This window comes from Solea solea, chromosome 7 (assembly GCF_958295425.1).
Source record: "Solea solea chromosome 7, fSolSol10.1, whole genome shotgun sequence".
Taxonomy (NCBI): Eukaryota; Metazoa; Chordata; class Actinopteri; order Pleuronectiformes; family Soleidae; genus Solea; species Solea solea.
Window position 1 is genome coordinate 14,621,781 of NC_081140.1, and position 27,866 is coordinate 14,649,646.

The 27,866-nt window shown below is 40.3% G+C and overlaps 1 protein-coding gene across 1 annotated transcript; it reads left to right on the forward strand.

The window, feature by feature from the left end:
* The first annotated feature begins 3,896 nt into the window (after positions 1 to 3,896).
* vps53 (VPS53 subunit of GARP complex) lies at positions 3,897 to 27,344 on the forward strand. Its single transcript, XM_058634300.1, has 22 exons — positions 3,897 to 4,032; positions 4,454 to 4,534; positions 5,571 to 5,620; positions 5,728 to 5,794; positions 10,909 to 10,995; positions 11,434 to 11,549; positions 12,443 to 12,562; positions 14,934 to 15,012; positions 15,124 to 15,267; positions 15,375 to 15,517; positions 15,916 to 16,057; positions 16,631 to 16,729; positions 17,324 to 17,418; positions 18,391 to 18,633; positions 19,678 to 19,825; positions 20,073 to 20,155; positions 20,260 to 20,338; positions 20,490 to 20,638; positions 20,723 to 20,792; positions 20,922 to 21,059; positions 25,059 to 25,163; positions 26,155 to 27,344. Exons 1-22 carry the CDS (start codon positions 3,946 to 3,948, stop codon positions 26,323 to 26,325), a joined length of 2,496 nt encoding a protein of 831 aa, XP_058490283.1. The 5' UTR covers positions 3,897 to 3,945; the 3' UTR covers positions 26,326 to 27,344.
* The last annotated feature ends 522 nt before the right edge of the window (positions 27,345 to 27,866 follow it).

Here is a 27,866-nt window from a genome sequence, read left to right on the forward strand (position 1 = left end):
TGTCGGTCATGCAGAAAGTACTGAACGATTCTGTGAGCAAAGCTTTTCAATTAACTCAGTCTCAGGATTCAGTCCATCGGAAGTATCTGCTTTACAAGTCACTAGTTGGTCGCATGAAAAACGGAGACACATCGGTTTCATGCAGTGGGGTTTCATGTGCTGTGATGACTCCGCCCACGTTGAGGAGGTACTATATTAATGGAAAACGAACCAAACCGTGTAAAGTAGAGCCGTGCCATGCCGTGTCACCCTGGGACTATATAGTGGAAAAGCGCAAATGAAGAAGAACAGCATCATTTCTCAAATCCTGAAGGCCTCTTAGTTCCTTGACGGGAAAGGGAGGGGTGAACCAACGTTTCCTCCATTTGTTTCAATACGCAGTCTCACTCTTAGATGTCACGAATTCTTACACACTGGTCCGGTAAAAAGTGAAGTGAACTGTTAAACTTTGACTGTTAACTAATGGTCATACTGTGCACGTGCACACACACACACACAGAAAATACACACACAGTCAAACACACTCCCAAATCCCAACAGGTTGTTCTGTTCTATTCTTTGGTCATAAAAACGAGGTCATTCCCCACATCTTGGGCATGCAAACCTCACAGGCATCCGTGCAAGGTTATTAAATGGGCCATCTGTCACACTCACACACACACACACATACACACATTTGCCCATGTGAATAAAATTCCAAGTACACACAAACGAATCAGTGCGCACACATAGATGCTGCATGACAAAATTAGTGTTTTATAAAACATAAAGGTTATTATTTACATGTATCCCTGTGTAATGATCCCATAATGTCTCTTCACATTGGTCAGAGTTAGCTGTTTTCATTGTACTGACATAAGCTAAATATATCATGATCATTAATTTAGAATAAGCAGAATGTGTTTAACTAAAACTGTCATGACTTAATTATCAAAACAACAGTGATGCAACACAAGAAATTGTGCCTTAAAGTTCCTTCTATATCCTTTGAACTTCATGGTTGTGCTGTGGAGAGACAGGAAGGTGCTCAGACAACAGCATCTCCACGTTCATTTGCACAGTTTTCAGGCGTGATCAGAAAGTTGTCTAGCGTTCAACTTGAAAAGTGGCTGCACTGCGGTGCCTCTCCCTCTGCCAGCGTTGCATCTCTGCCTTAGCGAGTGTTTCTCCTCAGCAGCAGCTCGTCACCTCCAGTGATAGGGATTGTTTGTTTCATGCTGTTTGTCACTTCTCTTCTTTCATGGATGGTGATTTATGCTTTGTGATCATCCCAAGGAAGCCTGACAAGCTGCTTTGATCCCGAGAGCTGGAAGCATCTCATCTGACTTTCAGCAGGAGCCTCCCACAAATCCCAGTCGTAGATATTGCGGGATCAAACCAATGGCAATATCACAGAGGCGTGGTAAGTGTTTGAAGGATCACAAAAACAGAGAGAATCTGAGCTTCACGAGACTGACAGTGTTTATTAAACACTTTGGTTAAGGCAAGATGATGCAACAAAATGAACATTAAAAAAACAACTACAGTTCTATCGTCCAGCGACGAAATCTTAGGAGCAAATTTTAGATTGAAAAAATAAGATGTAGGTTCTGTACAGTACATGAGCATCTTCTCCCCTCTTCCCGGAATGACTTCACAGCCATTTCCGCAAAGAAGTTTAAGCCCCCATGAGGACTTTATCCAGGCATCCACTTCTTTCCTCTGCCATTCCTTTCCCCTCTATATACTCAGGTATGCTGTTCGTTGCTAAATCATTTGCTGCTGTTTGACTCGAAGTCTGTTTTTCTTAATGTTGACCAACAATTGGGGAACATAAAGAGTTGTTAGTGACAATAGTTGAGCATAGTCAACTCATGCATATACCAGTAAATAGATTTCTGCAAAGAACATTTCTGCAAATGAAGTGTTATCATGGCTATGATTGTCTGTCTATGCGGGTCACAAACCTGGGTCTTCTTCCTGCAAAGAATGCTAACCCACTGCTTTATATGTGCTGTCTATCAGCTGCTCTGCCCAGTGCACACAAAACACAATATAGCCATCTTCTTCTGCTGCTATCTTTGTCTTCCATTTCAGTACATCTGTCCAAAATATCAGACAACAACAACAACAACACCTTTTGGCCAATGCATTTCAACAGTTTTATCAATAGCCTTATTGTTCTGTGAAGTATAAATTCCATATGTCTTTTCTTTCAATTTCACCAACATAAATCCTAGAGGGAATCGGAGGACTGGTTTCACCTGATCTCTTCATGTCTTTCCTTTTTTGTTCTCCCTCTATTGATTTCCATCCAATCATATCCACTTCAACTTGATACTGCCATTTCTGTCTTCTCCTTTCTTTTCTGTCTTCCAATTTCACTTAACAGCCCCCCCCCCATGTTTTGATAGTTTCCTCCCAACTCCCATCACTTTTCTTCTGCTTTCTTTGTCCTCTACAATAATCAGTCTTGTCATTCTTCTTTAATCCTTCTTTCTTGTCCTCTAAATGTTGTATGAACGCTCTTTCAATAGTTTATATGCTCGTATGTGTGTGCGTTTGTGTTTTTTTGGTTTGATGACAGCAGGGGGCACTGCTGTAATAAATTAGCATAGTATAGGAGATTACATTCTTAATGTAGTCCATGTGGTGGTGGACATTTCAGGTAAATTGGTCACTGCACATGGGAGCAGGCACATTGTCAAGGGAGGAATCATGTTACAGGTCAGTAAAGACCATGATATGCTAAAATCAGAGCGGCAGCAGTGGAGAGATCCAGGCAGATGATATGGGGAGCAGATGTAAGGCTGTGAAACATTTAATTAAAATAAGGATAAAATGGGGATTTTCATCACCTCAGTTCACACAGGGCTTTAAGTGATGGAGGTGGAATAGAAAATGAAAACAATAATATCTTAGAGAACTTTACCTTCAGATATCTGGTATATACATTGTATATATATGTATTTGGTTACAGTTTGTGAGGATGTATTTAAAGATGCACAACCGTTTATGCTGTCAGAGTAAAAAATGATGCATTTTAGTGGCAGTGACAGTATACCCAGTATACCCACCACACTACACCACTGCATGTGTCTCAGCTAAACAGTTCATCACACCTCCAAAACTCTTTGTCACCAACATAGCACATCATACATGTCTCAGTATAAGCTCATTCACTCTGTTGCCACAACACTGGCAACAGTCAGGAACCAAACACTGTCTCTCTTAGCACACTGAACTACAAACTACCCCCCCAAAAAACAACAGAGAGGAGTACATAAAATACATTTTATCTTTAAAGTTTAATGTTGTTTCGAATAAGATCTTTGCACTAAATGGTTGTGTAATTGTATAGTGTAACAAGAATGAATCAGCAATGCAGAAGTTTCATTCTATACGTCTTTTTTACAGTGATTTACAGTAAAATGCAAGTGGTAAAAATGAAAGCGCAAAACCTCAAAATATATGTAGAACATATTCACTCCTTCTCTTGGACAGGGTTTCAGATGCAAACTGCACTCAGCTGTGTATGGATTTTTTAGTTCTATGTTTTATTATCTATACATAAGTAGTATAGTCTTTTGCATGTTGTGGACTGAGAAAAGAGATGATGAATTCACTGGTCACTGAATTGTGGCATTTAATTTAATTTTATTTTATTTTATTTTATTTTATTTTATTTTATTTTATTTTATTTTATTTTATTTTATTTTATTTTACTTTACTTTACTTTACTTTACTTTACTTTACTTTACTTTACTTTACTTTACTTTACTTTACTTTACTTTACTTTACTTTACTTTAGTATTGAGTGTGCAAAAATCCATACCAGTTGGTGGCGGTATTGCGCCAAGTCGTTGCTTACGAACTGCGATAAAATAAAATAGAAGAAGACTCCTCCCACTTTTTTTTCTTACCAGGAAGTGAAATGCCGGAGACGTCTCCGGTTTTGTTTTGACAATGATGGAGGAGGAAGAATTTGAATTTGCTGAGGATTTGGAGGGTATTTTGCATCTTACCCCAGAGGTGCAGTTAGCCATCGAACAGGTAGCTGCTTGAACTCGTTGCTGTTGTTTGTAATTTAAACGTTGCTGTTGGTTTTCATAACACACAGCCAGCTGTTAGCATAGGCTAACCTGTCCTGCAGGCTCCCTGGACGTGACATTGCTGTTTTACTATGACATTCGCTTCTTCGGCTTAAATAACGATGCTAATGAAGTATGTCAGATCGTTTTATTTTTAACGGGATTTAGCTTCTCGGGGAATCACGTTTACGAAGCTATCTCAACTAGCTCCTCTAATGTCACATGTGTTAATAATGATTAGCTACAGCTCTTGCATGACACAAGTGAATAATGTTGTAAAATATCATGGCTAATCCACAGCGAAGTAATCTCAGAGCGTTGTCAGATAGTCAGAAAGACAGTAATGACTCTCCAATTAACATATTTTGTCTGTTGTTTACAAGGTTTTCCCCAGCCAAGACCCACTTGACAGAGCAGACTTCAATGCTGTGGAGTACATCAACACACTGTTCCCCACCGAGCAGGTGAAACATCCGCAGCATCCTCATGTTATTTTAGCCAATTTAGTGTGACTCAGTGTGATAAGCTTTCATGACATGGCTTTGCTTAGGTGGGACGATCCACTGTATTATAATGTGCATCATAATAAAAAGCAGTGGCAATAAGTTCACTGTTGTGAATTTTCATTATTGGGATACGTGAATTAATAATTCACATATTTTATTGATTCATAGCAATCTAATTTTATATTCTTGTCTTTCCACTTTAGAATATTGTCTGTATTTTTTTTTTGTAAAAATAGTAACAGTAGTTCATCCATATTCTCCATATAAATGGGATCTTTCTCTGTACATTTGTTTTCCTTTCGTGATAAAATACTAGTAACAATTATAGGACCTTTAGCTGAAAGCTGCAGTCCCTAACTGTGATTTGTCCTTTAAACACCCACACAAATAGGATGACAATGTGTGTACAGTATGGGATGGGATGTCTCTTTTTTGTCATGAATGTCATGAATTTTATTGGTCTTACAAAGCACCAATACAGACATACATTATATTACACATGAGTGACAAGGAAAAGATTAGAAGTTGCTGCACAGAACAATTTTTAGTTTCTTTCTTTGTGTCTACTATATGACCATGTGTGTTGAATGAGTATTGCACATTATTTTAATTGAACTATCCATACATGGGTATATAACATGTGCATGTATACCCCATCTCCATAAGGGGTCACTGTAATCCTATAGTTTGTGTTTATATTTTGCACTAGAATAGTGCATTTATTTCACCTACTTGGTTTTGTGTGTAATTATCCAGCAGGTGAATTTACCTCATACCAATAGTTGATAACGTTGAGCAGACTTATTATCCAATTACAAATGCATGGAATACTAGAAAGCCTGTATTTCTGTTTAGAGTTGTTTTATTATGTGTAAACATATATACAAGTGGTAGAATAGGTACTAAAGGGTGTTACTTGTGAGACAGGCTTTAAATTAAGTAAAATGTGACTTTTAGGATACAGTGTTTTTCTGACTTGTCTACCTGTCCTCAGTCCCTGGCTAATATTGATGATGTGGTGAACAAGATTCGTCTCAAGATTCGGTGAGTGAATAAAATAGTTAGACATGTTTTTTATGTGCTTGTAGTGATACTGTATTTTTAGATTTTATTTTAACTTGTTGACTGCCATGTTGTGTCACATTTCACAGGCGTCTGGATGACAATATCAGGATGGTGGTGAGAGGCCAGACTAATGTAGGTCAGGATGGCAGACAGGTGAGCTTAAAGTCTTGAAGGAACAAACTCAAGCAAATTTGCCCACTCAGTTGACCTTTTCACTGTAGAAATGCAGCTTGTGGAATGTGTGTGCCTTGATGGGAAGACAGACAACTGCTTTTGCATCTTGTGCATGCTCATCGCCATGCCTATTAGTCATGAGTGATTTTTCAAAACAGCATATTTCTCCTGAAGTAAGAATGGTGCCATTTGTTGCTCTCAACCCAGACAACATGCCCCCCCCCCTCCCGTCTTCTGTGCTTTTCCTTCTTCGCATTGCTTCCATGGAAAAGGACAAGATGACTCAGATCCATTCCTGCTACTTAAACTGCAACTCTTCATGGAAAACATATCTGGGAAATAGATTCCCATATGTAAATACTTGGATTTCTTTAAAACCCAGTCGGTTGAGTCTTTGCCTCTTCTTGTGGGAGCAAGACGGAAAAGAACAGCCCCTGCTGATTTTAACCAGGTCCTTGCTCTGTCAAGAAGCTGTGGTTTAGATGGAACGTGACACCTGATGGGTGAGCCGTGTATGCTCTGACCAGCTGACATGATAGGTGTGTGCTGTCGTCAGGGTGTCTGGCCCTGTGGCCCTGTCTTAACCAGTTAGCTACCGTTTGGTAGAAGAAATGTTCTAAATCCTATCCAGACCAATAACATTATACAGTCGCACACAGTAATTTCAGTTTATTTTTCCAGCCCCAAAAGCCATTCCAAAATTTCCAGGGGGGGGAATCCTTTCTGCAGATGGAAAGATGGAGAGGTGTTCATTTCAAGATGTGATTGAAACATAAAGACAGCAACAGAATAAAACCAACAGGATCAGCGGTTTTGACATTTCTATGTTGACTGAACTAATTCACTGAGCTAAATGCTATGCTGTTGAAACCCAAGTTGGTAACATTAATAGAGGAGGACATGGAGAGCTTGATAGGAAGAGAGAGAAAAAGGAGGAGGAGGAGTTCTGGAGAATGGCTTTCTCACATTTTCTGTATGTAGACAGTGGGTAATATGCTGCAGGTCTGAGACTGTGGAAATTTGATTGTGTTTGTGGTTAGAGCCTTGCAGCTAATGGAGCTGTTGGATGATTGTGTTACTGTGAATGTGCTATAGTTCTTTCTACATTATATTGAAATGATTGCACATTGCACACTTAGATTTATTGTAGCAGCTGATAATGTGATTAGAGGTCTGTTGAAGGATAGAACCACCAGTTTTATTACCTGTTAAAAAATGGCTATGGACACTTTCATAATATAATGATTTGCCAAATACTCAACATCAGTATTTGGTTGATATTCAGATTTAAATGACATTGGATTACCATCATTTGCAAGTCCACACAGTTTTGCAATTAATTACCAAGAAATGCTCAGTTGGCTGTTGCGTCACATTAACTGCAGACGCTATGATTGACTTTTATAAATGGCATCGAGTCGCGGATAGAGACGGACTCAGTTATAATGACATGAACTCTGTCATTAAACAGATATTATGAAGGATACAACTACCCGGGCTGAATTGTCCAACCTGTATAAAGAGCTGTATCTGACTTCAGTCTGCCAACTGAAAATTTGCTATCACGCAGCTGCCATTGTTCAATGTCCTCATCTGCCTGTTGTCATGGCAATGTGGATACCACACGAGCCCCTGCTTCACCATCAGCACAAACTGTATCATATTGCTAATGAAGAGGTTGTGTTCAATTTATTCATTTTCCTGGGATGACAATTGAAAGCGTTTTGGCTGGAGTCCATGTGTGGACGTCTGAGACAGACAAGCTCATTAACAAAACCAAATTTTTATCCATTGCTGTCCGTCGTTCACATTAAGTGGAATCGTGGCATCTTCTCGTTGAATTTTAGTTTTTCACACATTCAGCACCTGTGCATGCTTCACAGCATTTCCTCTGCAATGGAAGTCAAATATGACTGCATTTTTCTCCCAACACTCTTGGATAGTGCTTCACATACATGGGCACTTCAATAGTGGATGCTAGAAATGTGTTGTACTTTTACAGTTTTCATTCATTTATTAGTTATACTTCTCACCCTTGGGTTGTGAGCCGGATGCAAAGTACACCGTGGACAAGTTACCACCTCCCCGGGCTAGCATACATAGACATATAACCATCCATGTTCATGTTCATTCCTACGGGCTGTTTGTAGTCCCGGATTAACCGAAGACAACCTTGACTGTCTGGCAGGTTCAAACATTTTTGTACATTTAATGCTTTCTTTTGCATCCTTCAAAGTTAAGCACCAGTTAAAGTTATTCACCAGAATGTATCTGTTTACGTTTCATTTAAATATATTTACAGAATCACACTGTATTAAGAAGGTATGGCCTGACATTTTTCGTCGATGAACTTTTATATCCATTGTAGTACGAAGTCAGCCACTTTAAAAAGAAAGACTGCTGAGTGGTCTTCATGTAGAAACAACTTTAATGTAAATATTTAATGTTGACTCAAAAAGAGTGTTCACAGTTCCTTTAAGTTTCCATGCCTTCAGCTTCTCAGAGCTGTAATCCTACACTACTACACCATACTACGCTGACTTTCCTAATTTACATTTGCAGTGTTCAGGAGGATTGACGTCTTTCTGATTTAGAATATTGTCTGTAAAAACCAACTTTATCAGAAGTTTATACTTTTTCCAGGACTGAATCTGAAGCTGAGTTAAACAATTAAGGGAAATATTGTGGTAGTGTCTTACATTTTAAACATTTTAACTTGTTAGCGGCACTTTTTTTTCTTTTTCTCTGCACTGTGAAATACTCATCTGTCTAAATTGTCTTCCTAAAATATTTACATGAAAAGCTCCTTGTGTTAAATGTATTGTCAGTGGCCCTTAACTTGTATGAACCATTTCAAATACACAGCTGGACTGATGTTTGTCAGATAAAGTGTGTTTACTCCTGTCTAAGTTTTTGGAAAGAAGCTCTGCGATTAATGTGTGCCAAGGAACATGATCTGCTTATTGCATGTTGGGGGTACAATGGTGTGCATGTGCACACATTTGTGCAAGTGGGAAAGCAGATAACATCTTGGGCATGGAGGTGCCTGCTGGGCAGTGGGCTCTCTCTGCTTTTCTCGAGGCTTAATGCAGGAAATGAGTGCTAGGAAGTGAGCCAGATAGACTAAGCTGAGTGTTCGTGAGCGACAATTGCAGCCTTGGAGGTTTTCGTCTCCTCTCCTCTGCATGCACTATGCTGGCGTGAGTTGTCCTCGAGGGAAGCTCTTGAAGGATTCAGTGGCACTCTTCTCGCTCTCAGATCATAGAATAATCACATAACCTGCCTTAATTTTCCTATTTCATTTTTTTATTCACCCAACAACCTGGCCAGACTTACAACTAAAGGTTTTTATGAGGCCGATAAAGAAACAATTATGCAAAACTGGAGTTGAGTCGTGCTCAACTTGATTGAAGAGTGCCATAATTCACGTTAAATGTTCCTCCCTGTCTGACCTCCACAGCAGACAATGCTCACAGAAAATCACATCACACCCAGACTAGATGAAGTCTTAATTTCATTTCAGAACATTCAGGAGAACTCTCCTCTGAGGGTTAAATGGTAAATTGGTTTTGCGACTTTTTGACCTGGTCATGTAAAGCCGCGCTGGCTTTGACGTTTCCGCCGCACTGTTGCAAGGCGGTGTGCTATGATTCCACCCTGGAGGGTAAATAATCCTCTCTTGTCACTGCAAGCTGTATTTATGTTTTCGTGTGTAATATGCAAGTCTTCAGGTTCTCGGTTTGCACACTCACTGTTCACTTGTGTCTGAGAGGTACTTGTAAAAGTAGTAAATTCCTTGCACAGCTGGTGCCGGCTGTTAGCATTCCCTGTGTGTGTGTGTGTGTGTGCGCGTGTGTGTGTGAGGGAGAGAGGGAGAGAGGGAGAGAGAAAGTCAAAGTTGTGACTGCAGCACTGGGCCGAGTGAAGCCAATTACCTTGGCATCAGATGTCAGAGCTGAATTTAAGTTTAGGAGCATCAAAGAACAGCTGTCCCATCAGGGCAAATTTCACAAAAGCACTTCAGCTATCTTACAATTGTATTTGTCTAATGTCGTCTAATTCAGTCTGGCTTTATAGGCTGTTAAAACTACTAATGATGCCTTTAGCTTTTAAAATGTCATCCTTTTTTAGCCTTCTGGCCTGAATAATGATGTAAAACATATCAATATCAGATCTGTATAGCTTATCAATTAGAAGTCCAATAGTCTGTTTGACATTAGCAGGATACATTTTCACACATCATGCCAAAGCCAGTGGCGAACTTGGATTAAAAATAAATAAATCATTGGAACACTGGTGATATTTGACATGATATTTCTTCCATCCTGTTCCTTTTTTTTTAAAATGAGAAATGTATTAATATAGTTTTTATGAATAATATGCGATGCATTTTCATTAAAGGTGGAATAAATCTGTTTTACCCCCTTCATTTTGTGCATGAAGGAATATATCCAGACTTATGTCCTTTGCATGCAATGTACATGTAATTTTGCATGCAGTTTCTTACAGAGAGACACCAGAAATTAGTTTAACATGCATTTTGAAAATTCATTTGTTAGGGATGAAGATGGAAGAATGATTTATCACCGTAAACACACACGTAGTCTGCCTCCTGTGGAAACACTAACCACAGATGAACATGTATCTTATTTAATGGCTATAAAGTTGGACACATCAGTGTTGCACTGATTCATCAGCAAACAAGTACAGACTCCTGTAGATGTCCACTCGATGGAGCTGTGGCTTGATAACCACCTTCTAAGAGTATCATTTTGTCTTGAGTAAACTGAGGAAGAAAGATTTCATGTCAATGTTCCCCTCAAGGTTTTGGCAAAATGTCTGTGTTTGGTTTTCCATTTTCCATCCACTTCCTGCTGTTGAAGCAGCTTTTGACTGTTATTCTGGCTTTATTATGGATGTGCTGAGCTGGTCTTTGGCCTTAAAGACCCCTACATTTTCAAGCTAGATTTATAGCGTTGCCCAATCTTAGAATAAACACATCAACACTCACACACATTCTTGGTGATGGTAGTTAAAATGTGGCTTCTTCGTATGTTTTGCTTGTTGTATTTTATTGCTCTGTTTTTGTGCAGGCTCTGGAAGAGGCCCAGATAGCCATCCAGCAACTCTTTGGCAAAATCAAGGACATCAAGGACAAAGCAGAAAAGTCTGAACAAATGGTATGTGCACGTGGCCACACACACACACACATGCACAAACACACAACTTATCAGGGACATGACCCTAGCACCGGGGAGATATAACTTGTGTCCTCTCTGGTATACAATGAAGGAGAGTGGAGAGAGTTATTTAAAGTCGGGGTAGTGTGTCTTCCATGTGTCTCTGTCACAGGGGGAGGCTGTGTGAATGTGTTTGTGTGTCAGTAAGAATGAGTGCATAAAGAAAAAACAAAGATCATTTCTCAAACCAGCAGGTGCAGGTGTGCTCTATTATCCTTCATCACTTGGCTCCATTCAGTGAAGAACTTTCTTACCTTCATTCACCTGTTTTTGTTTTTTTCTTACTTTTACCCCTTCCTTTCTTCCTGCCATGCTATTTCTCATTCTGTGTCTTTCTCTGTACACCAGCGTATTTGATTGGTTTCTCTTCCTGCACAGGTTAAGGAGATTACAAGGGACATTAAGCAGTTGGATCATGCCAAGCGCCACCTTACTACATCCATCACCACCCTCAACCATCTGCACATGTTGGCAGGTGGTGTGGACTCTTTAGAGTGGGTATCACATTTCACATCAAAGTTCACACTCAGTTTACCCCCCAAAAACCCTATTGCTAAAACCAAATTAGTGTTGTATTGTGTGGAGGAGATGCCTCCACACATGTAGGATAAAGCAGTACAAGACAGATCTGATATCCAACCTGAAATGAACTCCAGATCAGCAGCTGAATTCATATCATATTTGTCTGCTGTGTTTTAGTCGTGTTGGGAAATCAATGACCTTGGGATAAAAGCTGCTGCTGTTTACTGTACTGCTTAACAAGGGGAAAACCTTGTAATCTATGATTCACTTTGATGGAAGCTGGACTAATTTGGATGTTTACGAGGATGGTTAAAGCTGCAGTGTGTAACTTCTAATGATTAATTGTATTATTATTCTGCCTCTGTTAGGTCCTTGTGAACAGAAACAATGTTCATGCCATGTCCTTCATCTGTCAAACAATACTATATGACTGAGGGAGCATTTGTGTGTAGACAGTGGCAGCACAGGGGTAGACAGGGACAAGAAGTATTTATCCCGTCAAACTGCTAAACAACCAGGTTTTTTTTTGAGCAGTAGAATTCACTTCTGAAACTTTTTGTGGGTGTGTTTTGGGTTTTTTCATTCATACTCCAACCTGCTTACAGATGTCTCTCTTTACAAGGGCACTATTGCCTCCATATGTCTCAACATAAAACAAAGTACTTCCTGCGCACAGCAGGTTAATGTCACTGGGCAACAACGAGATCCAAAAACCTTTCTACTGGGGGATTCTGATAGGCTTAATTAGCATTGTGCGGATTCATTTGACAATGGATTGTATCTAACAGAAGATCGTTTACGTGTAAAAGAGAATATTAAGATGTATTTGAAATGGATATTATTCAAAATATGTGTTGTGTTACAGAGCCATGACCAGAAAGAGGCAGTATGGTGAGGTGGCCAACTTGCTGCAGGGAGTGGTCAATGTGCTTGAACATTTCCACAAGTACATGGGCATTCCCCAGATCAGACAGCTTTCTGAGAGGTAACTAATATGCACACAATAAAACCCCCACACACTTTTACTTGTGCACACTCTCTCTGTACAGCTGAAATATTCCACTGCTGGAAAGTGGTTGCAGTGTTTAGCTGGAGGTATTGTGCGTATTGCATCCTGTTTATGCAGATATTCACACACATACACAAACAGTCCCGCACATACAGGAACACACAGGAAGGAAACGCACTCAATAGGGTTCTGTTATGCCAGTAATTCTCCCATACTCGGAGATTAAATGCATTCTTTTGTGAGGGTGTGTTTGTATCTCCATGTTGGTACTTTTGTTGGAGCATGATGATGCATTCACCACACTGTGTGCTTCTGGTTGAGATTGTTGTGCATGTTAAATGGAGCATTTTAATTAACAATATAGTTTATAGAGACTGAGAACAAGTACATTTTTATGCTGTTGTTTCCCTTATCGCTGGCCTGTTACATTTCCAGCTTTATTAGTGTATAAAGCTGTATAATCACACACATAATTACTTCGGGACATGTCAATGTTCAGGTTCAAACAAGAAAGGATAGCCTTCTTTTCTGTTGTGACTTAGGTGGGGCAGAGAGTGTTCATACCAAATAACAGCTGCACGGAAGAAGTGACTCTGCTGGAGAAACAAATGATAGGAGAGACACAGGGAAGGGAAAGATGTAAGGGCAGGACAGACAGCTGGACACAAACGGTTAACAGAAAAAAATGCACCGCTGCTCTGTGAGAGACCTGGGCAGACTTGAGTCATCAGCTGCCACAGTGCTACAGAAGCCAGATCAGACCAGATAAAGATGCACAGACAAGTAGACGATCAGACAAACCAGCAACAGTTGATGTAGCGATACTATAAAGGGGAGGATAATGTGGGCAGTTTACAAAAGGGCCAAAATGTTGGAAGCTGAAAAGCAACAAATTAGTTGTCAATGTAACATATACAGTCAGACCATTTTTGTTCATAGCAGCAGGAAATGTCTACGTTTAAGTGAATACAAACATAAAAGAGAAGAGATGCTCTACACCACATTACATATACTACATTAGTGGGCTGTAAACAATCACTCACAAGGTTAAGAAAGGCATGTGGGAGATTTGAATTAAATTTAGTCAAATTGGTTGATTGGTTTAATTATTGTTTTTTTATGATAATCCTTTTTCTCATTGCATAATGCTTTTCTCATGATCATAACAGTAATCAGCTGTTGCAGTCACTGTCTATGTATGGCTGTACCTTTTGCTCTATATGTGAACATGAATGGACAAAGTGCAGCTGCACCATGAGTACAGTCAGACAGATGTTGACACATAACCTAGCTGTACACACTTGTTTTATAAATTAAACACTGTGATGTCAGGAGTTACAGGATAGTGTGTCTGATCAGAGACTTATACCCAATAGTTCCCAGAGCGAAGTGGATATTTCGTTCAACAGAGTGCTTGAAATAAAGGCTATAATTTTAGGAGACAGCCAACAGCAATATTCTCTCTCCACCCATTTTTTTATTATTATTATTATTATTATTCTTGACGGTTGTCTGGACTTTTGGTTAACCTGGCCTTCATGCTTTTGAATGTAAAAAGACTGTGTTAAGGATTTCTCTTGTCAGGTCTCAGTCAACACTCTCATGTGTGGATTTAGTGTGTGAACTCTGACACTCAGTTGTCCCAAACTGCACACTGTCTGCTGACAGAAATAATTGCAACAATAACTCCAACTTTTTGACAGCTTGGACTCTGGAGTGCATAGACCGTGCACTTCTAGAAATATAGAACATGTTGCCATTCTTACTTGTATGAATGCACTTGTGCACTCACAATTGCAAGTGCGAGTAGGAAATTGTGCAAATTGGGACACTGCACATGCCTTTGTAGTGGCTTTTTGTGCAGAATACACTTTATTTAACCTTTACAGAAATAGATACAGACTCAAAAATACAACTGCAAATGCGTATTGCTGCTAGGAATGAAAAATGGTTACTAAATGTAGGGAATAACTGGTTGTGACAGGTAATGGTAAAAAGACAGTTAGTGTTTATGCAAGGACAGTGTTTGTGTTTTTGCCATGAATAGAAGGTATGGAAAACACAAGCTTTTACACCAGTGACTGTAAAAGCAAATAACTACATATAACAGCAGGGAGCCTGAGATGTAGTGATCATGAGGAATGATACAACGAATATGAGTCTTTGTCACTGATTTTGATTCTTCATTAAAAAAAGAGGCACCCTATTTTGTCGATAGTTTTACAAAACTACAATAACCAGTGGGCTAGAACACTCGAAATTTGAAACCTTGTACATATTGGAGGGAATTTTGTGACCAGGAAGCAATGTAAAGCTCAGTGTCACTTTTTTTTTTTGTCCTTTTTAGAGTGAAAGCAGCACAGAGTGAGTTGGGTACTCAGATACTGGCAGATTTTGAAGAAGCCTTTCCCTCTCAGGGCACTAAGGTAAGAATATTAAATAAGATGTTTTGTTTTTTGCCCTCTGTTTAGGCATTTTTCCTCTTCAGTTTCCACCTGTTTTCAAAAGTTTCCACCTCTGTTTTGTCATCCATGCAGAGACCAGGTGGTCCTAGTAATGTGCTGAGAGACGCCTGTCTGGTGGCAAATGTGCTGGACCCACGTATTAAACAGGAGATTATTAAAAAGTTCATTAGGCAGCATCTCTCAGAGTATTTAGTGCTCTTCCAGGAAAACCAAGATGTGAGTAAAATTGTCAATCAAACATGGATTTGGAGAGCTTCGGAACTTATCTCGTTGCTGTCAATGACCTTAGAAATGTATAAAAAATGCCTGCCCCCGTCGCTCAGGTTGCATGGCTGGACAAGATCGATCGCCGCTACGCTTGGATCAAACGGCAGCTGGTGGACTATGAGGAGAAATATGGACGCATGTTTCCTGAGGAATGGTGCATGACGGAGCGTATTGCTGTGGAATTCTGCCACATCACCAGGTAATGAATGCTAGATTATATCATTTGTTTAATGAATAGTGTTCATCTCTGAAAGAAAATAACAAATGAAAACAATCCGGTTAAACCCACAGACACTGACATTGTTTATGGCTGTGATTTTTGTACTATCACTGGGTCGTCGTTGTAGGTGGCCCACCTGAGCAGTGACCTATTGGCCGCACTTGTCAATCTTTTCCCTCAGTGACACAAGAGAAGAAAGTAGCTGTCAATGTTCCCTCTACCTGCAGCTATGAAACAATCAAGCAAAAAATGTGGTGTCATTCCAAAAAGGAATGATAGTTACATATGAGCAAGTATTATTTAAACCATTTTGGGATGTTTAAGCATGGTAATATAGTCAATATTTGTGTGTGTGTGTGTGTTTGTGTGTTCCTAAGGGTGGAGCTTGCCAAAGTGATGCGAACACGGGCTAAGGAGATTGAGGTGAAACTGCTCCTGTTCGCCATCCAGAGGACCACAAACTTTGAGGGTTTACTGGCCAAACGCTTCACAGGATGCACCCTCACCGATGTACCAGGAGTGAGAAAAGCACACAATTAGTCTTGCAATACAATTGTCTAAAAGCTTAGTTCCATCTTCTATAAATAAAATGAACACGCACCAAAACCCACCCACATTTAGTGCTGCTGAAACTGCTGATTTGTAGCATGTTTCATGTAAATGATACAAACACAGTTAGTACTCTGGTGTCATGGCCTGGAGAAAACCTTTTAATCCCGATCATGTGTGGTTGAACGTGATACACAAAGGATGGACACAATGTGAAGGGTATGATTACCTTTGTTCAGTCAAAATCTCGGCAAATCGTGGTCAGAACTGAAAATATTTTGTATATGTTTAAATGATATACACTCATACCTGCTGGGGTTTGTAATTCAATCAGGGATTTGGGTGACGGGAATTTCATAAATGGAGGTGCAGTTTCCTCAAAGTCGCCCTATGAAATGGTTTAAGACATTAAAAGACAGCAATGGAACCATGGCTGTATTTGAAATACTGATAATGTTACAAAACTAATTACTTGAAACATTGTTATTCCAGAGTGTAGATGATGATGCTTGAGCAGAAAATGAATGTTCTGTGTTTTTACAGCAAAAGAGACCAGAGAGCCCTTTAGAACCAACTAACCCCTTCTCGGAGGATGAGGCAGGTGAAGAAGTGAGCACAGAAAAGGATGAGGATCTAGCTAAGGTAAGTTCTTCAGGCCTGACTACATGATAACCTTAGGCAGTGTTTACCAAACTCCTTTTTTGAAGATGACATAATGAACCTATTCACCATATAAATCATATCAAGAGCAAATATTACATCACATTTCTCACTGTCTTAGTGTAACACCCATTATTTTTGAATAGTTAAATCACCATTTTCAAGAGATACAGTATATGTTTGATAAATGAATCACAACATTGTATGGATTCTTTTGAACAAATCTTGGGTAAAAGGCTGGCATAAAATTGACCCAATTATGGGTTCTGACCCAGTCTCTCTGGTAATGACTGACCTAAAGGGTCCATCACATATTGCTTTCTCACGTGTGGAGTTTCCATGAGGCCAGTTAAACTACACGGGAACATGACTGCAGTATCGAGCTATAGACTCTTAACTGACCGCAACATTTAATCGACACATTTCTTGATCACGGGCTGACAAATTATAACATTCCAAAAAGAAGGGAGTTATGTGCCATTTGTAGTTTCTAAAATGTTGAATATTTAAGGTAGTTTAGACTATTTAAGGTACAATAGCCTGCTAACTAATACATTGTTTTCCACATTTTTTCAGCCCAGGAAGCCCAAAGCTCCAGACAACCCTTTCCATGGCATTGTGTCCAAGTGTTTTGAACCTCATCTATATGTCTACATAGAATCCCAAGACAAGTAAGCAACACACACACACGGAAATACACAAGTCCGAATGGTGTTGTGGTACACAGACCCCAAAAGAGGGGCAGGTTGTGCATAAAGCTGGCACCTACATTATTTTTCCATTTCCCGCTCATCAATCAGATCCTTCTCCTACCATTCTACTCCATTACCTCCTCTGTCTTTCCATCTCTTGTTCTTGTACATGCCTCTGTCTCCACTGTGGCAGAAATGTTTCCCATTAGCTGCACAATCACAGACACTAAAAGAGAGAGGAAGATTGAGGATTCAGATCTGCGTTTTTATTTCCAACTCTCTACTTTTCCTCTTTTTGGTGGGCATTTGCTGTCTCTTTCCTTGGGTGTAAATCGTCTTTATTTCCTCTTCTCATTCTTAAATCTCACCCTTTTCCTCTTACTTAATTTTTCACTTCTCCTTCCTCCTTCACTTTCTCATTGCCATCATCATCATCGGTTTCTCCCATCCCATCCCCTCCCCTCCCCCATTCACGGTGATAGCTCTTGAAACTGAGCACAGTCCTGGTTTGCTTGCAGCCCCCAGCTCTGGGGCTCACCGGTGCATTTAACGCTGTTTGTCTGTCCAAGGGAAAAGAATTGACCTATTCTGCAGCTACTACCTCATTTCATTTCTGTCCAAAGGCATTAAACAGGCAACAGCCAGATCAGTTTGTCCCTAGTGGGACATAGCAGCAGAGAACAGTGGCTTGCTTGTTTTGCCTTTGGCTTTAGTTCCAAAATTGAGTAGCATTGGGCCACACCAACAAACTGTGGACTTGTTGAATGGAGTACCGAGGATATTTTCTTTTGTTTATCCATCTGGTTTTATGCTTTCATTTACATATTGGATTAGAGCCTGACAATGTGCTTTTAATGTTTGAATGTATCAATTTTAATTCCTTTCATGTGCCCCTAATCCCACCACCCATGTGTACATGAATGATTTACAGTTTATTTTGGACATCTGCAGGAACCTGGGTGAACTTATCGACCGGTTTGTGGCTGACTTCCGAGCACAAGGTCCACCCAAGGCAGGCACGGAGGAGGGCGGCGCAGTCTTGCCCAGCTGTGCTGACCTCTTTGTCTATTACAAGAAGTGCATGGTGCAGTGCTCACAGCTAAGCACTGGAGAACCAATGATTGCCCTCACAACTATCTTCCAGAAATTCCTGAGGGAGTATGCTTGGAAGATTCTCTCTGGGAATCTGCCTAAGTAAGAGTGGTTCAAGTTTAGTTCTTAAAACAAACGCTAATCTTTCGGAATTTTACTTTCTCATGTGGAACTAGAAAGGCCCATGGTTTTCTCTATGAACATTTTTTCCATTCCTCAATGACAACATAAAACAGACATGGGAGAAAGAAAAGGTCACACACACTGTTTTTGCTGTTTAAAATGATCACTTTTGTGTTTTGATAATTTCCATAGAATATTTACTAACCCCACACAGATTTACGTAGGATTAACTTTTCCCAAGCGGCATGTCGCACACGCATATTTTTTCCTCCTTTTTCTCTGGAAGTGGTGTCGTCTCATTTAGTTTAGTATGAAGCTTAGAGTCTTTAGACCTTGCTGTCTTTGATGGATTGCGATGGCATGTAGGAGCGATCTGGATTTGGTTACGATGTGGCGAAGCTTAATAAGCTAACATTAAAAACCTCTCTAGCTCATTGGCCTCATTAGAACTCATCGCTGGCTGTGGTGTACATGCACACACTCACACAGGCACGCTCGTTTTCTTTGTCAAATATGCGTGCATGCTAATGATACACTTGCGTTAACTGATTAATATATTCCGTATTGAGCTGCAAAGAGACACTCGGTCAAAGATGCACTCGCATTTTTTTTTTTTGAATTGGAGCTTGTATTATGTTGTGATTTTACCCACATGTTTCTGTGTCGAACATTTAATAATGACTGGGTTGTTGTTGATGAAGCCTATTTGGTCCAGTATCCTGACACCTTTTATGTCTCAAGTTTTCAGCAAAACCAGTCTTACTATTGTGGATAGTTTAACCACAATAACTCGCAGCATTTCCGGATTCATTTCAACTCCCAATCTGATCAGTTGAGAAAAGCAAATTACAGATTTTCTTTCCAGAAATCAAAGTCTCTGTCTATTGTACATGTCAGTATGCAGCATGTGGTACATAAGTATTTATTTGTCTGTCTCCTCCCAGTCTTCATTTTTTTCCTTGGTTTTTGTCACGTCTTTTTTCCCCTCTCTCGCTCTCTCTCTCTCTCTCTCTCTCTAAACAGGTCCAGCAGTAACAGTGGGGGTCTTACCATCAGCAGTCTACTGAAGGAGAAAGAGGGCTCAGAGGCTGCAAAGTTCACTGTAGATGAACTCTGTCTCATCTGTAGCATCCTAAGCACTGCTGAGTACTGTTTGGCAACCACACAACAGGCATGTTTATCCACACAGATGCATAGCACTCAGCAGCTATATTGTATTATATTGTGCCTTTAATCAATATAACTGTAGTGACATTACACGTGAGGGAACGTGAGTCTCATTCATGCTGTTTTGGCAACAAACAATCACATTTTCAGTTGATGTTTTAAAAATAAATGCATTCAAAAGACTACACTTTCAATAATAATTCCTTATGTATTTATGAGTTTTAAAAAGATGATTTTTGTATTTGTTCCAGCTGGAAGAGAAGCTAAAGGAGAAAGTTGATAAACTCCTGATGGAGAGAATTAACCTGACTGGGGAGATGGATACATTTAGCACGTAGGTGACAATGGGCATTGTTGTTTTTTTTCCTTATGAAAAGAGACCAGTATTTTCCTATAATTTGTAGACTCTGATTACATTTTTTCACGTATTTCTTTCAGCGTGATCTCAAACAGTATTCAGTTGCTCGTTCAAGATCTCGACGCTGCCTGTGACCCTGCTCTTACTGCAATGAGCAAGGTTGGACACAGTTACACACTCACACATTCGTATATGAGTATTATCCCAGTGAACGATGCTTTAATGTTGCATTTGTCCCATAATCTAGATTATCTACAACCGTGTGTCATCGCTAACACTACATCTTCTGTCTGTCCTTCACATCATGCAGATGCCGTGGCAGAGTGTGGAGCATGTAGGCGACCAGAGTCCTTATGTGACGTCAATTATCATGCACATTAAACAAAATGTGCCAATCATCAGAGACAATCTGGCCTCCACACGGAAATACTTCACACAGTTCTGCATCAAGTTCACAAAGTAAAGCACACGTGCACACACGGTTATGCTTGCACGCTCTGTATGCAGGGTTTAAATTGATGTGTCATTTTTATTTCTATTTAGTTCTTTCATTCCCAAATTCATCAACCACCTGTTCAGATGCAAGCCTATCAGCATGGTGGGAGCTGAACAAGTAAGTTTAAATAACGATTTTCTGTCTGAAATGGTGCACATGTATCACAGAGCATTACATCAGAAAATCAGTGGACTGCATTCATTTAGTTGAGTAATACGGAATGTCTCGTGTTTCCTACACCAACAGCTCCTCCTCGACACCCACTCCCTGAAGACGGTCTTGCTGGATCTGCCCTCCATAGGCTCCCAAGTGCTCCGCAAGGCCCCTGCCAGCTACACCAAGATAGTTGTAAAAGGCATGACCCGAGCAGAGATGATACTTAAGGTGATGGATGGATTGGGGGACACACACTCACTCTTGTACCTAAAGCCAGTACATTCTTTAACTATTTCAGTTTACTGTCCACAGTATAAACATAGAATGAACTTGAATCCTTTTACTGATGGATTTTAATGAGATTATAAGTTCAAGCTCTAAATACAAAATAGTTTAACTCAAACACACGATCAGAATCACTCCGACTTTATGGGACACTTCAGATTTTATGACACTTGACTTGGGTGGCTAAATTCACGTTGGCCATTTTTTTACAACCATCGCTGCAGTTTCTGACCTTTAAAGGATTGGAACTTTCAATCACCCTTTTTGTGTGAGTGAGGCTTCTTTATCTTTTGCGTGCCTGTTTATGAATGTAACGCGGAGCCTCTTACATATCCACTTAAACGCAACCCTTGGTGTTGATGCTAATGCTTTACAAAGAATTGCCCTGCCCACAGTGCGGCTAACTGCTTTTTCCACTAATTGAGGTTCCATCGTAAGAGGCAGCAATAGACCAAACAAATACTTCTCTTAAGTGTTTGTGGTTTGACTGGGGATCCAGCGTTAGAAATCTTGAGTCACAAAACCATATTATCCACCTGGAGTTTATTTGTGGGTAGAATAATCCTTTTAAATGTATCATTAACCTCACTCAAAATAGCACTTTATGAGCATGTTTCCATAAAACAAATAACTCACTTCATGCGAGTTAGAAAGGGAATAGAACAGGAGCTCACACACCACAGGTTTAATGAGAGACACACAAAGAAAACATGCATATCCTTTAACACAGTATGTGGCTGACGCTGAAGCCGCGGAAAGTTCTGAATGAGTGAGTAAATAAACAAATGCATACAACTATGTGTCTACTCCTGAAAACCCATGCAGCACAAATGTGTGTTGTAAACTGGTTGTTTCCAGTTGCCTCCCAATTATTTCTTGAGACCCGAGAGGACACTGGTATGTAGTTGCCATAGATTAACCCCTCCCTAATTAACTGTCCCTGGAGTGTAGAGAAATGCACACACACACACACTCGTATGCAGAGGCTACACGCCTGTCTGTCCCTTGATTTCATTTAGACTCCTGGGAGGCCTTTTTCCCTTCCTGAAGTTATCTTTGTTAAAAGCAGGCAGTGTGACCTGCTTTAACTGTGATGTGCCCAGTTTTGTGCGTCAATAGCATTTGACTATTCCTGTGTATATAACCATGTACGCTGGGTCCATAGGATAGACTAACTTTGTCTTTGAAGCTAAGACACTGATTGGCTTTCACCATTTCTTGTTTCTGCTTGAAGCTGGGATGCTCACTCTTACACACTAACTGTGTGAAAGGAGTGTCTTTGTTCTATGGCAAAATGCCCTGAATGGATGCACATACATTTCCACTCAGCTGCCAAATGGTATAGGGCATTTCACATTATAGAATTATAGAATGTCTTCACATCAGTCCACTACTGTCTGCTTTCTTTCTGAATCAGACTGCCAGCGGGCTTCTCTTGAGCTGCAATGTGATCTATATGGTTTCTCAGAGACAGAGCTGATGCTGCATGAAGGCCTTTTGTATGATTCATGTGCAGCATTAAAACAGCAGAGGACAAAACAATCATTGTGGGGAGAAGAAACTTTATACTAGAACCAATATCAAGATCAAAAAAAGTACTTTTAACATAGAACGAAAGTTTCTGTTATACTGGCTCAGGCTTAGATAGATGATATAGTCTAAAATTTAAAAGTAGCAAAAAAAGCACAACTGTTTTTCGTGGACTACATCTCTTTTTCAGAGGGTAGTCTACACAAGAAGGCTTTTATACTGCAGCCATCGACTTTTTGTAAGGTTACTTGCAGGTAATTGCTTCCACCTTGGGCTAAGACTGATGCTTCTGAAAGATGAACCCAACAAATATATGGTCAATACAAAAACTCCTCTGCCAACACTCAACAATAGTTTTAAATGACCCTCTGTGATGCTGTGACTTAAAGTTAAATCCAGCATACCCCAACCAAGAAACACTTTAGAGTTTCAAAGCTCACCTTTGAGAATGTAGTATATAGCCCACTTGTGCCCTTTAAATAACTAAGTTTTATGAAGTGGAACCGTATTGTTTTTGCAAGTTTGGATTTGAGCCCCGGAGAACTTGTAATAATGGTCACGACTGACAGACGCACACATATAAAAGACTGGATGTTTTATAGTGTTTGTTATGGTTTGAGTTTTTTTTTTTTTTTTTTTAACAATTCAATTGATGTTTGCGAAGTAATAATTACATTAATTAATGTATTTATTTTAATTGTATTGTACCCGCAGTCAGTCGCAGGGAAATAAGCTGATACCTCACTAGCCATGTTATTATCACCAAGTTAGGAACTGTTACCTATTCATACATGTAGTCGATGTGCACTACCATTGGGATTGATTTAGCGTTTGTCTTGTCGAATTGTGAGTGAAACATCTGGCTCTTTAGCTGCCAGATGCTCCACGGTGTTCACCAGCTTGTTGCTTGTGGCGTCTCTGCTCTTTAGTGCTGAACAGGTAGCGAATGCTGGGTTTATCTGAGCTCACGTGGTCCGTAACAATGTGGGAAAGGAATAGTCGGGTTATAGCTCTCTCCAGTAATTGAGTTTTTGTCACTCTGAACGAGCAAATTCACATTCCATTTACTCGTCTGGTTTGCTGTCGATAAAACAATAACAATATTGATCAGTGCAACTTTATACTGTGTGCAATAATAAGTTGGCCTTCAGTTCACTGAAAAGTTCAACTGCGTATAGTCCTAGCTGCTTTATAAGATCCTCTAAAAGATAACGGCGTTGTCGAACTATAGCTACTGTTAAAAATAATGCATTTGGGTCGTCTGTTATGTTAGACCGTGTTCACTTCTATTCAAAGCACATAAGCTTCTATGTGTGCCTGTCTCAGCTTCCCCTGGCTGATGCGATGCCTGTGAGGCGTGGCTGTTTTCCACGCTCTTCATCCCAGCCTACCACAGCTCCAGCTCTTCCTTCCGCACCTTTGAAGTTCTCTTCTGGGGAGTATTTTAAATGGCAACCCCCCATCCACACCCTTGTTTAGCCTTTCTCCCCCACCTCTCTCTCTGTTTCTCCCTCTCTTTTAATGCCAGATTTCATTCTTAAACTCCCTCTCCCCCATTCTTTCTCTCTTTTTTTTTTACAAGGTCGCTACAGGCCTTTCCCTTGGCCTGGCTCCAAGACAGTTGCTAAGTAAATCACTCAGTCAGCAGGGCTAGAAGGAAAGCAAAGAATTCCACACAATCTCGAGTCTTTAATGTTTGCACTTCCCTCCCTTTTGCTTCTGCCTCTCTTTTTTCGGCACTCTCCCTTCCCCGTGCAGCTCACCTATCATGTCGTTTATCTGAAGTAAGAAGTGAGTAGCAAAGCCTGAAAGGAGAGTGTGGAGCTTTTTTGAAGTGAAAGATAGAGTCAACATTTTGTGCGATGGTCCCTCTGTGCATGCATATGCTTGAGATAGGAGGTGGGGGTCTGTCAGCCATGTGTTGGTCTGTCTGCTTTGTAGTGGCTTTAAGAAATGTTACCCGATCCCCGTTTTCCACCCATTTGCTATTGTCGGAAAAAACACAACCACGAGACTCCAAACCAGAAAGACTTGTGCCCCATTAAACTTTTTCTGTCTGCATGTGACTGATGCAGATTTCTGAGCTCATTATAGTCCCCAAAACAATTTCTGGTAAAGCTGATTGTTGCTCGCTCATGTGTGGAGTAATTTGTTTATAAAATAAAGACATATTGAGGAATAAACTTCTAAATATAGAACCATAATCCTTTTCTTTATTTGTAGTCATATGTAGCACCCCCCCCCCCCCCCCCTCACACACACACACACACACACACACACACACACACTCACACACTCTTCTCATTCTGGCACATGGCTGCCTCATGTGGAATCATTTAAAGATCTCTTGGTCATCCCAGGATGGTGCACAGGAATGGAGAGCAACATTAAACACTATACTTTTTCACGCAGGTGGTGATGGCCCCACATGAACCGCCAGTGGTGTTTGTGGATAACTACATCAAGCTCCTGGCTGATGGCAATCCTGAGACCTTCCAGAAGATTTTGGACATGAAGGTCAGTTGTTGTGACCCATAGTTTTAGATTTTTAATGTGTTCTCGTTTTTTTTTTTTTCTTTTTTTTTACTTTCCTGCTGAGATTTGCATGTGAATTTCTCTGTGAGATGAATAAAGTATCTATCTATCTATCTATCTATCTATCTATCTATATATCTATGTATAGATACAACTCGTACTCTGCTGTAACTAATTTGCTTCAAAGTTTGATGTGTTGTGAATTGAGATATGGTCTTCCACAGACCTGCGCTGTAACGAGTGGTTATTTGAGTTGCTGTTGTGACTTGCTGTTGCTTTTCTATAATTTAGAAAAAAAAAGTCTAGCCGTTCTTCTCTGACCTCTGGCACCAACGAGGCATTTTTTTGCCCTGAGAACTGCTGCTCACTAGATATTTTCTCTCTTTCTGACCAATGTTCTGTAAACCTTAGAGATGGCTGTGCTCAGAAATCCAAGATCAGCAGTTTGTGAAATACTCAGACCAGCCCGTCTGGCACCAACAATCATGCCATGGTCAAAGTCATTTAAATCACCTTTCTTCCTCACACTGATGCTCAGTTAGGACCTCAGCAGATCATCTTGACCGTGCCTACATGTATAAAATGTCATGTGATGTCATGTCTGGCCGATTTAGATATTTGCATAAATGAGCAGTTGTACCTAATTAAGTAGCCGGTGAATGTATATCTGTATCTGTGATGTTTTAGTGAGCTTTAAAGCTTCTATGTAGATTTTGTAAAGTTTGGACTAACAAGCTGCTGGCTCGAAATCCATACTGATTCTACAGATATAAGGGTGGATATTTTCATGTGACTAACGGCAGGGAAACAAATGAGCATATTTTACAAAATGCCACTTGGACGATTTCTATATAAGGTCTACCATATTATTGTGAAGCAGAACACCCAATTATTTTTTTGCACTGCCTTCTTTTTGCATGCTGAGAGAGACATTTCTAACGCTGTGGTATCCCCCCTCTGTTTGTGTGTATAGGGTCTGAAGCGCAGTGAACAGAGCAGCATGCTGGAGCTCTTCAGGCAGAGGCTGCCCACTCCACCTTCAGGGGCTGACGGTGGCCCGTCTCTGTCCTTCAGTGCCCCGACCCCAGAGCAGGAGTCGTCCCGCATCCGTAGACTAGAGAAACTGATCAAGAAGAGACTCTAATCAGAAAGGCACTGAACTTACATAAAGGACAGTCAAAAGGCTGTAGGATAAGACCTAAATTTATTCCTCTCACAAACTCCCATCATGACTGAAGGGACCATGAAGAATGACACAAAGAGAAAAAAAAAAAAGAAAGTTGCTTAACTTTTCTGACTGTGATGTTGAACTGAGTTGATGTCAAATTATGAAGAAACCTCTTCAACTGATCCTTGCTGTTGCTACATATGTCATCCACTTATGTAATTTCCTCTTGCTTTTCGTGACACTAATGTCTGGGCTTTGTAGCACTGGTACATGGTTGCACAGTACATTTGCACTCACAGGACAGAATGTAGTGCTGTCAACTAAATTCTGCTCAGTAATCCACTGGCTGCCTCTGGGATGTGTCTAATCCAAGATGATCACCAGCAGCCTGATCTTACTTAAAGTTGATGTTTTCTGAATATAGTGCACTCCAGCGATACCCAGGGCGTTCCTCAATTATTTTAATTTAAAGTGAGGGGTACTGGGTCCAATTCTGCGTGCATCTCTGCATTCCATTAAAGTGAGAATGCGTCATAGGTGTCAGCATAGTTTCTGTGAACGGTGACCTAAAACAAATCACTAAGCCTGAGAAAAAGACATGAGGCCGAGGTTAACTTGGAAAGTAGCTAATCGAAGACTTTTGGCTCGGGACTTTGCCTAGAACAGGCCGATGATGGTATACTGTATGTAAACATAAGCACATAATGTGTGCGGTCAGTCCTGTTTTGTAAAGTCAAAAGTACTAAAATGTGTTCATGCAAGAATGTGTATTTGTCTGTTTCATCTACACTTTGCTGTACTTGCAGGCCAATTTACAAACTGTTATTTGTGAATTACGTATTTATCCTAGAAATACACTGAAACTTAAGAACTGTCTCAACACTTGTGGGAACTGACCTTTTGTTTATCCTCATGTATGTCAAACACAGCAGGTATGCCACAGACTGCAACCTAGGTTCCCTGATTCCCTGCACATCAAATAAAATGTAAATGCATTAGTGTAGATATTACTGTTTTCAGGTGCAACATATAAGCTTATGTTCTGACTGACAGTTAAGGCAGACTGTCCACACTGTTACTTGCAAGCGACTAAATCAGATTTGTATCTGCATAAGTCGCTGTGGTAATCATGTGCCCATGTCTGTGGCGTGCTTTCAAACATGAACGCACCTAAAAGAAATGCCAGCGCGTCGTCTTGCCCTCCAAATAACTGCCGCTAGAAGGATTCAGTGACAACAGTGTGTGAAGGTCCCGTCTGTGCCAGGATTACTGTATTGGTCCCTCACTGCAGCCAGAGCCTGATCAGTGTTCAATTCCTCGTTATGGAGGACGTTGAGAGCAGCTCTTGCACCAGTCCGTCACAGGACAGGGTCTCGTATGTATCCCATGCTCAAATCTGTAAATTGAACAGATTCTTCTTTATTAATGTATGCATCCATGGTGAGTTCTTAGTTTGTGTAGCAAAGCCTCTGTTTCAAATGGCAAAATGCATCTGGCTGGTTGTTCATTTGCTGTAG